This window comes from Falco punctatus (genome assembly GCF_963210335.1).
Source record: "Falco punctatus genome assembly, chromosome: 14".
Classification (NCBI taxonomy): Eukaryota; Metazoa; Chordata; class Aves; order Falconiformes; family Falconidae; genus Falco; species Falco punctatus.
In genome coordinates this window covers 15,545,519-15,560,533 of record NC_137594.1, presented here as the reverse complement: position 1 = coordinate 15,560,533, position 15,015 = coordinate 15,545,519, and the positions used below count along the sequence as shown (strand labels likewise).

General features: G+C 41.5%; 1 protein-coding gene across 5 annotated transcripts in view; it reads left to right on the top strand.

Annotated features, from left to right (window-relative positions):
* SIAH1 (siah E3 ubiquitin protein ligase 1) overlaps positions 1–15,015 on the top strand; it is a 64,997-nt gene that overhangs the window by 42,190 nt on the left and 7,792 nt on the right. The window contains exon 1 of one of the 5 annotated variants that reach the window (XM_080410877.1): positions 595–8,762. The exons of 3 other annotated variants lie outside the window; for them this stretch is intronic. Coding sequence is in view for 1 of the 2 variants with exons in the window: in XM_080410873.1 (XP_080266999.1) it covers positions 14,923–15,013 (91 nt within the window). In the remaining variant the exon portion in view is untranslated. Of the gene's footprint in view, positions 1–594; positions 8,763–11,848; positions 15,014–15,015 lie in introns of those variants that run through there. One more of the 5 variants, XM_080410873.1, reaches the window with a different exon arrangement.

The window sequence follows — 15,015 nt, the reverse complement described above, 5'->3', positions numbered from 1 at the left end:
GCCGCGGCCTAAGCGCAGCCCGGGCGGCCGGTTTCCTGCTGGCGGCCGGGCCGCGCGCCGGGGGCTGAGGCGGCCCGGCCCGAGGGGGGCGAGGCGCGCGGGCCCTTCTCCTCCCCGGCCGGGCCTGCGGGTCCCGAGGGGAGGCGGAGGAGGGGAGCGGCGGCGGGCGGCTCCGGGCCCTTCCGCCGGGCTATTGTGCGCCAGGCTGAGGCGGCGGCCCGGCTCGGCTGCTGCGGAGGGCCCGCCGCGCGCGGGCCTGGGCCGCGGGGCTGCCCCTTTGTGGGCTCGGCCTCGGCCGCGCCGTGCGCTTTGTGCTGGCGGCAGCGGAGCGGGCCCGGCGCCGGCTGCCGGCGCGGCGAAGGTCAGCTGGGCCGCGGCGGCGGGGGGAGGCGGCGGCGGCCTGCGGCTCCGGGCCCCCGCGGCGCCCCTCGCCGCCTGCGTCCTGGCGGGCCCAGCCGCCGCAGGAAACAGGTTGCAGGAGTAGATGGGCCGCTGGGTGCCCCTCTGTGACATTTCCTGGGAAGGCTGCCGTCTCCCTCTGCTCTAATCCGGTGAGAGCAAGCAGTGGGGAAGATTCTCGCTCGGCCTACGGGTTCCCCCGCCAGATAAAAGGGCTGGAGACGTGCTTTCTTCTTTTCTGTGGTTTAAAAGGACAGGAAACAATAGCGTTTGTAGCGTAAGGCAAAGCATTCGAAGCGTTGTTTCAGGAGGAGAACCAAGTTTCTTTTCCGGTGGTGAACTGGTGGCACATCTATTATAAGCTCGCATTTTATTTGTAAACATAAATATTTCTCCAGTGTTCTCTCTTCAGTCTGTTCCAACCAGTCTGGGCAAATACTGCCTTTACTCCGTAATAAGCAGTTTACTCATATAGATAAAATGACTTAATTTCTTTAACGCAGCAGATGAGTGGATGTTAGGAAGCTCATAGCTAATTGGACTAGGTCATGAAGGACGTGGGATATTCCACACGTGGGACATGGTTTCAGTTGTCTGTTTATGTCCCTTCTAATGAGGCTAATGCGATGCCTTCCAGAGAGGGAGGAATGGTGGAAGGGGCTGTTCTCAACCCTAAGCTATTTAAGCTGGTCTTCAAGAAGATGTGAGCTGTTTGAGGACAGGTAGACTAATACAGAAGCTTTTAGGATAAAACTTGGATCTCTGGGCTAGTCATCTGTTGCAGAAAGTAACTTTGGGGAGTATGCCTAAATAATAAATCGATTAGTTCTACTTTCATCATTTGTTCCACATTGTAACATTGATGTAAAAATTGAGTGCTAGAAATGATAATTGCATTAACTTCAGTGGAAGCTCATGTCCTTAAATAGCTTTAGCACTTTTCACAGTGGTGAAAAATTATAAAGGAAAGCAGAAGGATAAGAGTCATCCATCAGTGGTATAGTTTTAGCAATCTGTTGTGACCCAAGAATTCTGAAACTGATAAAACGATGAGCATTTTGGTACTGAAGTGCATGTTATGGGTAAGTTTCTTGTCCATTAATCTCTTATTTCTGTTGGTAAGATTTTAATGCTGTGGTCTAATTAGACTGTACTAGAGGAGATAGCTCAGAAATTCAGTGGCTCCAGCTAAGTAGGTGTGAACTGAGGAAAGTAAATATTTTAAATAACACAAGTACTTTCCATACTTAGGTTTGAGTACAGTTGCTGCTGTCTGTTTAGTGTGAATTGAGAAAGAGAATACTGCTCAGATGTCAGACACCTGCCTCTAATGTGGAAGAGGGGGGAGCGTGTGCATATTCACGTAGGAAGCAGCTCATTCGGGTCTGAAAACTCAAAGAAATCAAGTAGGACAGTTTTATGAATTCTGGTATTCTCATGAAACATTCTGGAAGACTGTGCGTGCAACTTTTATGAGAAACGTGCTGGTTTTAATTTTGAGTTAGAATCACTTTGCTCTATATTTCTGCTTCTAATAGTGTTTGTACTCTTGTAACTGTCAGCTTTAAAAGTTGGACTGAGTTTTGCCAAAAAGGTTATCAGTGCATGTTTTGCTTTAATGGTTGTCATATTTTCAGGAGCTAAGATGAACCAGAATAGGCAAGGTAAATGAATGGTATGTGAAAATTCTGGACACATGTGAGGAACTCTGTTCTGAGGTTGTGATGCATGTACCCAGTCTGCAGAAAGCTGAAGTGAAAATTCTGTTTCCAGCTGCTGACTGAAGTTACCTGAATTGAAGCCCTGGTTGGTGCTGTTAAGTGCTACCTGCTGCAGATAAACACTAGCAGTGAAGTAAGGATGCTGGCAAGCTCTAGTTCAACCATCACTTAGGGCCTAAAGCTTAGGATCTCTTCTCTGAAGTTTAGAGTCTTAAACATTATGAACATTGTAAATGCAGGGGATGGTCTTTACTGGGTTTTTAAAAGTGTTGCTTTGGTTTTTGAGGGAAAATGAGCCTTTAGAAAAGTGTAAACTAGTTGTGATTAAAAAAAGGATAGTAAGAGATACCCCTTTTGACTCTTAACAGAAGCACACAACAGGCAGAGACATATTGTTATCTTGAATAAAATGTTTTGTTTCTTTAACAAAAAAAATAGGCGGTAAGCAGTCTACCCTTTCGAAGTGTACATACTGTTCATGTCTTAAATGTACAATGTCATGAGACAAATACAATTTTGATACATGTCTTCTGTGTACAGTGTCACATCGTGGACTAGAAATGGAGAGATGTGCCTGTATACTGTGTTGCTACTGGTAGATGTTACTGCAGGTTTACCTGAGTATTTCCTGTTAGGACTTAATTGCATGTAACAAAAATATTCACAAGTCATTGACTTGGGGTTGTTTTATACCGTGCTATAGTGTGTTTAGCTGTTAACTGTGCTAGGTAAAGAAAGAAGACAAAACCTAGCATTAATGCCCTCTTAATACTCTTCAGTTTTATGCCACACAATATACGTATGTATTTTCTAGTTCTAATCCAGACTACATACTATATCTCTGTAATGCCCAGGGTAAGTGTTTTAAATATATGTCCGTTTGAATTAATCTAAAAAATGGCAATTCTTTGTGATACCACAGTAATAATGAGAGATTTGGTTACTAATTCCACAGTACTTTAATCAGATAAAGTGCTAGATAATAAAAAAGATAAGCTAACCAAATGGTGTGCTTCTGATTTTGACTTGTTTGTAGAAACTGAATACAGAAGCTGAGGTTGGCTGTGTTTTTAGTGGGGAAGTTAAATATTTTTTTGAATGGTGAAGACTGTGTTTGCCCTTTTGCATCTGGAAATGCATTTTAAAAAATTACTCTGGATATATGCCTACAGGGAAATTGACGTAAAAAGAACAGCAAATTCATCTACAGAAAATTGTTGACCATTTCTTTTTTTGCTTGCCTTATCTAGAAACAGGTTTTATGTTTTCTTGTAACAATTGATGACCTTGCTGAGACATGAAGAAAACCGAGGAGAGTGTAGTGATAACTTCCGCTGCTTAGAGAATTAGTCATCAGTTCCTCCAAAGTGAAACTGCAGTTCTTTGAACTTTGGTTTGTGTGGCATTAAGTCTTGTAAGTTAATAAAGTTATTTTCTACAGTTCTTGCATACAGTACTAAACACAGCAAAAATTCATTTAGTCTTTGATGAAAGACCACAGTAGTTTGTCAGTGTTTGTATTTGGTTTTTTGAGCGCTGTAAAGGAGGAACATTTTGAATGCCACACTTTTTAAGTGTTATTTTCAAATATGTGTTCATGTGAAATATGTCAAAGGAAAACTATATATGAAGGAAAATTGTATGTTAAATTTTGCTAATGTAAAGGTTGTCAAAAGGTTGAAAAGGCTTTCACTGTAGCATGAGTATTTTAAGACAATTTAGTGTGCAATTAAGAAAAGGAAAGCTTGAAAATAAATTCCTTTATGTAAAGCTTGGTAGAGCTGTTGTCTAGCTTAGTAATATAGGTGTATTAAAAGGCTTATCTTTGTTGTTTCAGTTTACTCTGTATTACAGATCTTTCACGAGGGAAAGTTCTGTGTCTCTTGTATTTTGCAAGAGGTTGACAACTGAAATACGAGGTTTCTGAGTTCTTTTTTTAAAATCTTGGCACATGTTGCTTTATGCTGAAATGTGGTGTAGGTACTAATTTCAAGTGGGTTTTAAAAGTTAGTTTTTCCTGTGATTTTTCTAAAGGTCAGTTAATATTGTTTCTAAAATACGTGATTAGTTGCTGTTAACTCATCAAGTGTTAGGAAAGAAGATGTAGCATTTCACAAGCTATAGCATGTCCAGGCTACAGTTCTGCAGTAGCTAAAGACAGTTTCTGTCCAGGCTACCAGTGATAACTTGCAGTGTTGCTGTCACCAATGTGCATGAGAAATGCACTGAGTTTTGTCCCAAGTTTTGTTGAAAACTTAATGGCCTGTGAGGAATGGGTAACTGTTATATGGCCAACTTCCCAGAGAAGCTTGCTGCATGGTAACATAAGAGCCACTGCTGCTGCAAGAGGTGTCATCCTCTGTCATTGTGGGAATGCTGGGGATCACTGGAAGTGCAGGCTTACAGCTAAGAGAGAATAGTCGCGCCCTCCATTGCCAGCATGTTTTTGATGTCTACCTGGTGTGCCAATGTAAGCGCTCCTGGAGTTGTGCAAGACTGATCTTGCTGGGTGTGTTACCTTAAAGAGAAAAAAAACTAATGGGTAAAAGGCAGGCAACGCAACCATTCCATTTGATGGCAGCTTGCTTTTGTTTGTTTTAGAAATGGTGAAATTGCACTCTGACATACAGAGCGTGCGTGCTTGGAGTTGTGGAGCCTGTATCTGGTGGATTATTCTTTGTGCTACGGGTGAACCATTTTCTTCAGTTGTTTGTAATGGTATCCAGAAGCTCTTAAGAAATACTGTAACTGAGCAATTCTTAAAAGTGCTATTAGAAGAACTTTTAACACATGTAATGTTGCTACTTTCTCTTTGAAAGGTAATGACTATAACTGTTGTGTTATCAGTTTAGAACCAAGACTTTAATCCTGCCCTCAGATCTGTGAAAATGGACTCTCTGATTATTATTATTTTTTTTAAATGTCACTACCTCCTGTCATTTTTTTGACTAGAAATAGGACTCGGAATTTGCAACAATCTTATTATCCAATATTTTAATCTTAAATTATCTAATGTTGTTTTGGAAATCATGTTTCAAACATGCATCAACAAACAAATGCACATTGAAGCATATATAACCCCACTTTCAGGTGTGAACTTCTCATGTTTAACTAAAGCTATTTTGAAAGTTCATGTGAAGTTGTTCACTTTTGCCTATATATGAGCCTTAAGTCTTTTTCCTTTCCTTCTTACGTGCATGTGCAGTTGTTGTGTAAATGCTCTGCTCAACTAATCTTTTGATTTCTGAATGTTTATTTTGAAATATATATTCACATATATATGTATTATATATGTAAAATCATTAGAGTAAAAATGACTTTCACAGGAATTTTCCCCTTTTTTGTGCATGAAAGTGTCAACATGCTTCAGAGTTACTTGTGTGGGGTTCGTCTCTACGTGGCTGATATCTGTGATTATGCAAGTACATTAAGGATGTAATTTGAAGACTGGTTGCATAGGTGTGACTAGGGAATGATTTGGCTGGCAGATGTTGATGATGTACTATAAATTTTTAGTCTGGCTTCGTGCTCGGTCAAGTATAATCTTTAGAAAGGAAATTTTACAAATAAAAAGTATGCATTTCATAATAGAAGTTGAGACAGATGTTCTTCTACAACAGCACCTGTAAAGTAATAATTTTAAAAGCACTTTTATGCGTATTAAAACCAGCTACTGCCCTATACAGCTTTATTTTAAAATCAGGTGTTCTATTTAAGGAAAAGTTGTTGTTCCTTGTACAATCATAGTTCTTCCATGGATGTACAGGTGCTCATCTACTAAAGGAGTTTAGTGTGTGAAAAAAGATTATTTCGTGAAGGCTGTTTCTTATTATGCATATGAGGAAGTAGACTTAGGGTTGCCTGTGAAACTTTAGGGTTTTTATTTCCTGATTTTTGAATGCTTGATCTTCCAACCTAATGTGTTTTTGTGACACTCCTGTAAAAGGAAAAGGCTAATAAGTACTGAAGTTTACAGTTGTGCTCTAGATAGTGAGTCACTGTTAGAATTTCGTGTTTGAAATTCAGCACTGCAGCATAGACTCAGGTTTCGATTTAACTACATAACAGAAGAGAGGACAATATTTTGCAGAGAAAGACATAATGATAGATACTGTATTTTGAAGGTGCTGATAAAGAGCATTAAGTAGCAGAAGGGTAACATCTACTCCTGCCACATCCAAACCATGTATAATACCTTGTGTTTTATTTTCTGATGCAGACTCAGGCCTGACTTCAGAGTGATTATGGTTGAATTTTAATTTTGTGTATCATGAAGCATTTCCGAAGCAACACAAATAAGTGAAATAGTAGATGCGTTTTACTTAGCATTTGAGGTATACCTGATCAGAATTTAATGGCACTAAAAGAACATACAATTCTCTTGCCTGAGAGCTCCTTTTCTGCTGAATTTGAATCACTTGCTTCAAAAGCTGGGTAGTTGGATCTTCACAAAGCAAGCAGAGGGATTTTTTTTTTTTTTTTAATACAAGGATCCCTCTGAAGAAATGTTATTTTATTTGCTTTCCACAAAATGTCAATATGTTGTTGATGTCACAGGAGGCCTTCAGATTAAATACAGTAGAATTAGGGAGAAGGATGTAGCCAGTGTCTCCTTAATTCATCTTTTTAATGTACAGAATATGAATGGATAAAGGGCAGTTATCCTGTGAGTAGGAGTTGGAAAGTAAACAGTGAAGTTTGACAGTTGCTGACTGTACAAACTGAGATGTTAAGTAACTTAACATAGTGTCCTTTAGCATATAATGATATTTAGTTATTACTAACCTGAATTAAATTTGAACAGGGTCTAGAGTTAATTCAGTATCCTTATCAATTTATTTCATTCCCTTTTGCATTAGTGTCTGAGGCTCACAGCTACTCAGGGTATTTTAAAGCCTGTAAAAGGCAGGGAAGTACTTGCCTGTGGTGACTCAGAAACTTGTGACAGAGCAGGAACTAAACACAGGTCTCCCATGCCACAGACTACTGCTCTAGTACCACTAATCTTTTTTTCAAGGTTTCAAGGAATGCTTAATCTTTGCATATAACATGTTGGTCTGTGGAGTCAGCAGTTCAACCCGTTTCTGTTACACCTCGGGTTGATAATACTTGCTGGAAAAGTGCTCTTATTTGTGAGATAAAGCCACATTCTAAAACACATGTTTTCATGAAAAGCAGTAGATCTGTTGCTTTGTGCAGGAGTGTGACCTTGTCTTGTCAGTAGCCGTCTGAGGGTTTGAGCAACACTGTAGTAACAGTTAAAAAAAAGATTTTTAATGGTGGTAGTTGAATACTTGTGCAGCGTTACGGAAACAGTTGATTCAAAACTGATGAGTGGGGAAAACTTTTAAGTCAGTTAAACTCTATTGGTTTTAATAGAGGTACATACGCCTCAAAGAATGGATTCTAGAAACACAAGAAGATGGGAATTTAAAGAAATCAAGTACTGAAAAGTTTGGAACCATGGGAAGTGTGAAAATGCCACTGTGTTTTTGCACTTTTGCTAAGGTGTTACGTTGGTTACACTGTAAATAATTTCAGTGGTCTTTGTTTTCTGCCTGCAGTATACCAACAAAATATAAAAATCTGTGTCCCATCTTAGACTTCCATAGCTTTCCTTTTGAATTAGTTATCCATAGTAGGAAAATCTTCCAAAATGTAGAAATGCCCATTTAAAAAATATGGACTCAGTCCTTTACATTTTAAGCATTAATGTGTTTTATTCTTTGTGTTGCATGTATGCAATAATATAAAGGCATCTTTATCTGACATTCTGCTAAATGTTCTTGCTTCTGAAGATTAACTATCTGAATTTAAAAAAAAAAAACCACAACTTGTAAAAGCTCTTCCTCAAAATGACTAGAGATTCTGTGTAGGTTAGCGCTAGAAGTTCTGAAAATACTAATTTCTGATGAGTTAAAAGTTAGGCTTCCAGTGTCACCACTCTGTGCTCCGTGATGCTGGATGTACTTTGTACTTCTGTGTAGATTTCATGTTTGACGTACTTTGGGGCACCAAGTTCTGTACTCTGGAATCAGTATGTCAGTTCTCCGAGCCTTCCCTTACACGTTCACTCTCCACAGGTCAGATTGCCATTCTTTTCCACTGTCACCAGGACTGCATACAGGAATACAGAACAAATGAAGGATTGCAAGAATAAATTATTATTTAACATGGAAATATGTATGAACCTAAGCAATGCACAAGATGGAGAGATCTTTATAAAAATCGTCGATGTACATAGTCCTGTCCCAACTCCTACAGAGTCTTTTTGTGTCATTCTCAGTCTCTTTTATAGGCCAGGTGCTCCTTGATCAGGTCTGGTTGTTTTGATGGTCTGCTCCCTAGTACTATTTAGTTATGCACGCAAGCTATTGAGCATAAAATAGGTCTTGAATTTGAATTGGAATAGTTATCACAGAAAGGCTTTGTCTGTAGAGATGCATCAGAGTACAGGTACTTCTTTTAGTTTAGCCTTACTGGATTAAGGTAGGCGCTTCCATGCCACACCCTCTTCCCTGTGTCTGCCACAAACACAGGGGTGGTGATGCAATATTGCTTGGCAATTACAGTATGCAGTGAAGAATATAGTTTTTGCAAAATCAGACTGAGGAAAGAAACAGCCCCCAAATTGTCACACTGGTAGGATTTGCTGTTAACATTTACAGAGGGTTTTTTGTTTGTTTGGTTGGTTTTTTACTCATAAAGTGTAATTGGGTACAGAGCTCATCTATGATATTTTGTAGAGCAGAATTAAATGCTCCTGCTTTAGATACTTCTGAATGGTAGTATGTGGTAGCATGAAAAATAATTTGCTTTCTTTTCTGGTGCTGTTACTACAATTCACTTTGTAGCTGATCGTCCTGTATGCCTGCCTTACTTTTTACTGCAACATGCTATGCCTGGAACTTTGTAAGAGGTGACTGTCTACCTGTGTTCATAGAAATTACTGGTCTGAATTGTTGGAGGATGATCCTGATGCAGCTGAGTTCAGTGTGCTCTGTGCACAGTGAAAGGAAATAAGATATTACTAAGAAATAAAAACTGTTTTCTCTGTTACTTATTCTTTAGTCGTCTGTATTTCTTACGCAGTTTTAATTTACTATGTAGTTTCCGACATCTTTATTTTGAAACCTGTACTTCTGCTTTAGCTCAGTTAACTTTACTGTGCTCAAACTATGGCAGGCTGCAGAAAGTCACGTTTGGCTTGGTATCTGAGAAGGCTAGTGTGGGACAGCTGCCGATTTTGAGTTCATACCATAGTGTATCATGCTATAGGTTCCATGTGTGGACATGCTGGAGGTTCAGGTGTCATGTGTCAAGGAAGGTTCTGGCTATTGACTGACTGCTGATATTGGCATTGAAGATACAGAGCTAAAGAATGTACAAAAGAGAAGACTTCTGTCACAGAGCACCACTTTAGGTCCAGCACGAGCGTGCGGTATGCAGCTTTGAGCAGTATTTCTGTATCACCATCTTCATGCCTCTTTGTAGTAGGTGGGCTTCAGCAGTGTCAAGGGGATAAGTTATTTCTTTTTAAAAAGGAAGAATATGGTACAGTCCAATTTGGAAGTGGTCCATGATCTTTCTAATGCAAGTGTTTGGTTTTGATTTGTATTTAAAGAATGATTCTTTTCCCCTGTATTTTTGTTTAACTATATATAATGGAAAAGGTGGTGTGACTGGCTAGTTTGCAGCTTAACTTGATTATAATAGATCAACAAATATCCACCAATTTTTGCTATTGTTACTTATACCAGTTTGTTTACTGTATTGCTATGTTTACTTTTTCTAGTGGTGGCATTTGATAAATTGGTTTTAGTATAGCTTGAATTTTCTTTATGTTACCCCTAGCTTTTGCTTTCTGTACTGATTCCTCTCCTCCCAAGCTGAAAAGATGGGGGAGATAAGCATCCTATTTTGCTTTATGAGCTATTGATCTGAATTCACAAAGGAGCCTGTTTTCTTACTTAATGCTACATGTAAATAAAGACTTGAAAGCTGAGATGCTCTCTGATTATGTAGCAAAGAGTGAGTGAACCAAATGTAGGTTTTTGCTATTGATCAGACATTTCTAGTTTTCATTCTAGAACGAAATTTGATGGTTTATCAGTTAGTCATTTTTTCTCTGAACTTTGTTCCTCAGCTTGGCTTTCTTTGCAAAAATGGAGTATCATAGCAGTATAGTTTCTGATATTCCATGCTAACTTGGATCTTGATTCTCTAGAATATGGAAAATTCTGGTGGGCTAGAGTACCAGTTACTCAGTTTTTTAAATTGGGGAAGTTCTTTGTTGCATTTAAAAATGAACTCGATAGTCATGGTACTAGTTGCTTGCTGATACGATTTTTATGTGGTGGTTGTTCCTCCTTAATTTTACATTACAAAGTGTTGGAAAGAAAATCTTTGATAGCTGTTGATGTTTAATATTCTGGCATAGATAAGCAGGTGAAATAGTGATAATGATGGAGCAGAAGGCAAACAGTGCTAGACAAGGCTCAAGTTTTTGTGTTGGATTAGAAAGAGGTGACTAATTCGATGGGTGTAATAACATTGTTTGTGTTTGCGTGGTGCTGTTTCTATCTGCATCTACTGCATAGCATGCGTTGAATTTGGAGGTGATCTGGATTGCCCACTAGCAATGACTCAATTGGTGATCGTATGGTGTACAAGAGAAGATATATGATAGCATCAGAAACATTGAGCATTAAGGTCAGGTGGTTCGCTGGAGGTAGCCACGAAGAGCATGACTGATTCCATGATTTATAAATCCATTGGGATTTCCTTTCCTGATGATTGGAAAGAAGGGTTAGTAGGGAGTGGCTTGAGGTGTAAGAAAAAAACCTACTACCTGCAATTTCAGGCAGGCTGGGTCACTGCAAGGTAGTGGAAATTGTTGTAATTTTGTATGAAAAGGAGATGAACTGGATAGATGACATTTTGGAAAAGGAAGTTATCATGAGACTTTCTCAATTTTGTAAAATTTTTTTTCTTGTTTTATAATATTGTGTTACATTGGATTGCTCTGGCTTTTAGTTATTATGTAGGAAAAGAGAAACCCTGAGGTGTCTGAAATAACAAACAGTATATAGTTAAGGGCATTAAAGAAAACAAGTGTCTGGAAGGATTGAAAAAATTCATAATTTGTGAATCAAAACCAGAGTGTGTAGAGACTAAATTGTGTTATGTACTTGATTAATAATTTATGTCATGAAGTTTCCTAAAAGTTTTGAAGTAGGCCAGTAGGTGGAGAGGCCCTGTGTGTATGCAGGGATGTATATTTGTCTGTCCAGTGTTGTCAGATTTGCAGGAGCCGATGTGCATTTGGTATTGACCATGCCAGGTCTTTGTGATCTGACATCTCCCAAGAGCTGAGAGACATAATTTGATGGACTTCAAAATGGAAAAGCCTTGGCCCCTAGAATGTCTTTTTAAAATGTAAATAGAAATGAAAAAAACTAATTTTAAAAAATAGTCGCAAGCTAGTCTCTGAGACACTTGTGCATAATACTCTTACTGTGATACGTGTTTGATTGCTGGTGTGTAGTAAGATTGGTGACAGTAAGGGCAATATGTCATGTTTTCGGTAGAGTCTGCTAAAATGTTTCCCCTTCTCTTTTGCTGTACATTGATGATCACGAGTGCAAGTGGGGACAGAGGGAAGGTAGATCCCTTGGAAAATTATTTTCAGAAACAGTAAGTACATGTAATAGAAAAGCTTGAGTTTCTGTAGTAGCGCTATAGATGTTGTCCTCGGAAGTTTAAGACTTCTCATAACTAAGCATCTATGGTACAAAAATATGGTATCCTAAGGATTTTGAATATGAAGTTAACCTATTGCTACTTCAGAAAATGCTAGAAAGTTCCCTACTTAAAAAACACTGGTACCCCTTTTTAGTCAGAACAAAATGTGCTTTTTAATTACCTTCATTCTCAAGGTAGTAATCACTTGGGCCTTCTGTATCAGTAACACTTGCAGTTTCTTGATCATGATGTTAGGTACTTTGTGTGTACTTGGATATGTGTACACACAGCCACACCCCATTCTTGTTTCTAGCTATACATACACTTCTTTTTTTTTTCTGTTGCATTGATGGAGCCTTCCTTCTGCCGCTGAAGAAGTATTGGTAACATTTTAATCTTCTTAATTTACTGTTTATAATATTTTACCAAGTACTTATTGTTTATAATATTGTATAGAAGTTACCAATATTGGATTGTACAAGTATCTGATAATACTGACTAATATTTCTGTATCTTCTTTTAAGTTCTTATTTACACCTGTTTAATGAGTACTTTCAACAGGTCCTTTAGCTTTTGGGTTTTGACATTCTTTGACTTACGTCACATCTTGAAAAAAGTAACCTGTCAGGGTTTTTCATATGGTTCCAGTGCTCTGTAACAGGGTATATTTTTTTTAAGAAAAGTCTCATTTTCAGATACGATTGTATACAGTTGAAAAAGTTGAAAGATCTTGTACTGCTGGTGGTGGCTGTAATGCAGTAAGAATGCTTTGTGAATGGAAATCTTAGAATTCAATTACTTCTGAAATGGTGTTGAGAAAAAGATTTTACTGCATCACACAGAGATATTGGTGATAAGGCATTGTTTTCTGTCCTTGCACCACTCTTCAGCGTTATATAATCATCCCCACCCCCCGCCATTAAGATGATTATACAGAAGTTTTGTGGGTTTTTTCCTAAAACTAATATTCAGTTACCTTCTCAAAAGCGAATTACAGTGTTAAATCAAAGTCTAATCTCATTTGATATGAGTGAAGATTTTGGAGAAGTGGAGGGTGTTCACTTGAATTTGTCAAAGGTGTCCCATGTTTCAGTGAAATGCAGGAGATGTGATTTCTAGAACGGTGTCTGAAGCTAACACCTTTGCAAGATGAGAAGCTAAAAGGGTATCAATCTATTTCCACATACCGTTAATTCTGTGGCCTATGAGGTACATCACCTTTTTGAACGCTTGAAACTGCTTTCCTTATGTCTGCACCTCAGCCGAGCCTTTTAAACAGTGAATTGATTGTGTCTACCCATTCTCACTGTCATTTTTTTACCCATCTGGGATTTCAAAGGCTTTCTTTCTTCAAGCACTGTACCTTATGTCGCAGTGTAGCAGAGAGATACAGCATTAGCTAACCTGGCCGAGGGCTTGCGGTCGTGTTTTGGGGGACAGCTGCTTCGGTGCGGGAGGGAAAGCCTAGGGCATGTTTCGGACACTTCAGAACGTGCTCTTAGTTTCTCAAAAGCCATTTCAGCGCTGGTTTTCTTCAGCTTTGCTGTTTTGCTTGGAAACTTTCTTGAGTTTTCACTGGTGGGGCTGTTTGTGTATTGCACATCTGGGGGTTAAGCAGGAGCATGCCTTGTATTGAGTCTGTAGTTTTTGTTAACAGTAACCGGGCGTTCCTTGTACGTGTTGTAGTGCTGCTACAAGCTTCCGCAGCCTTCCTGCAACAGGACTTGAATCTGTAGTAGTAGGAAAGCATTTTGAAAGATAATTTTCATTGCTCGGGTGCTGTAGCCTTACTTCTTATGTGACCGGAACAGTTTAGCATAGTGTGTTGTTATGTTATCTCCACTGAAACTCGTACTTATGTACTTATCGATGTGGTCTTACCGTCCATCATCGGTATTCTGTGATGCCAAAGCTTTGCTGAGCCCAGCGTGTGCATCGTGCAAGCGCGTTGGCTTGGTTTCCAACTCCTTTGTCCATAACCGTTGTAATTTTTTAGTAGTCCATAAGGATATTTGAATGTGCCACATTGTTTCAAATCTGCTGGTCTGTTCCTTGAGGTTATGCTTTTGCTTAATTGAATAATCTTTATACAAATGGGAGGAAGATTCCCGTTGGATGGGTACTTCATAGCTCCGTGGTGGGAAGTGAGGTATCCGTGAAAGAGCAGGAACAGGAAGGGAATTGATGGCTGAGAAGAGTTTGGAATGGAATCTATAGCTCCTAAAAACAGTTCGTTAGGGGAGATGGTCAGATCGGTGGATCTGCAAGTAGCTGAAAAAGAACCGGTGTGACGCGTGTGGAGCACGAACGGCGCTGGTTCTGAATGGTGTCCGGGTGACCCGTAAAGGGAGTTGGGGGGCCCGCCTACAGGGGGGCTCCGGGCCGGCAGCGAGGCGGGGCCCGGGCGCCCCTCGGGCCGCTGCTGGCGGGGCATGGCGGTGCTGGCAGGCGGAGGCCGCCGGTGCCCCGGGCAGGGCCGGGCCGGGCCGTCCCCTCGAGTGCGAATGGCAGCCCCCTGCGCGCCCCCACTGCGCGCCGCCGGGCAGCGACGGGCGGCCCCGCCCCCCTCCCCGGGGCAGCCAGTGGCCCGGGAGGCCCCGCCCCCCTCCCCGGGGCAGCCAGTGGCCCGGGAGGCCCCGCCCCCCTCCCCGGGGCAGCCAGTGGCCCGGGAGGCCCCGCCCCCCTCCCCGGGGCAGCCAGTGGCGCGGGAGGCCCCGCCCCCCTCCCCGGGGCAGCCAGTGGCGCGGGCGGGCCGCTCTGCCGGAGCCGCTGAGCCGGGCGCGGGGCAGCGCGGGGGGGGAGGAGCCGGCCCGGCGGGGGCACGTTGGGGAACCATTTTGGGGCGCCGGGCCGGAGCTCGGCCGGAGCCGGTGGATGCGGGGGGTGCGCGGCCGTAAATGGGGGGGCTCGGGCCTGAGGTGCTGACAGCAGCGCGCGGAGCGGCGCGGGCTCCCGCTGGGGATCGCGGCGGGGGTGGCCGGGGCAGCGCCCGGCAGCCGCCCCGCAGCCCCCAGCCCGTCTGCGCTGCGCGGAAGCGCCATGAGCCCCTTGGCGGCCGATGACGGGGAGAGCGGCCGCCAGTCTTCTGTGTTCCTGGAAGGGAGTCCTGTGGGCGTGCTTGCCGGGAAGTAACACCAGGAAGGGGAAAGGT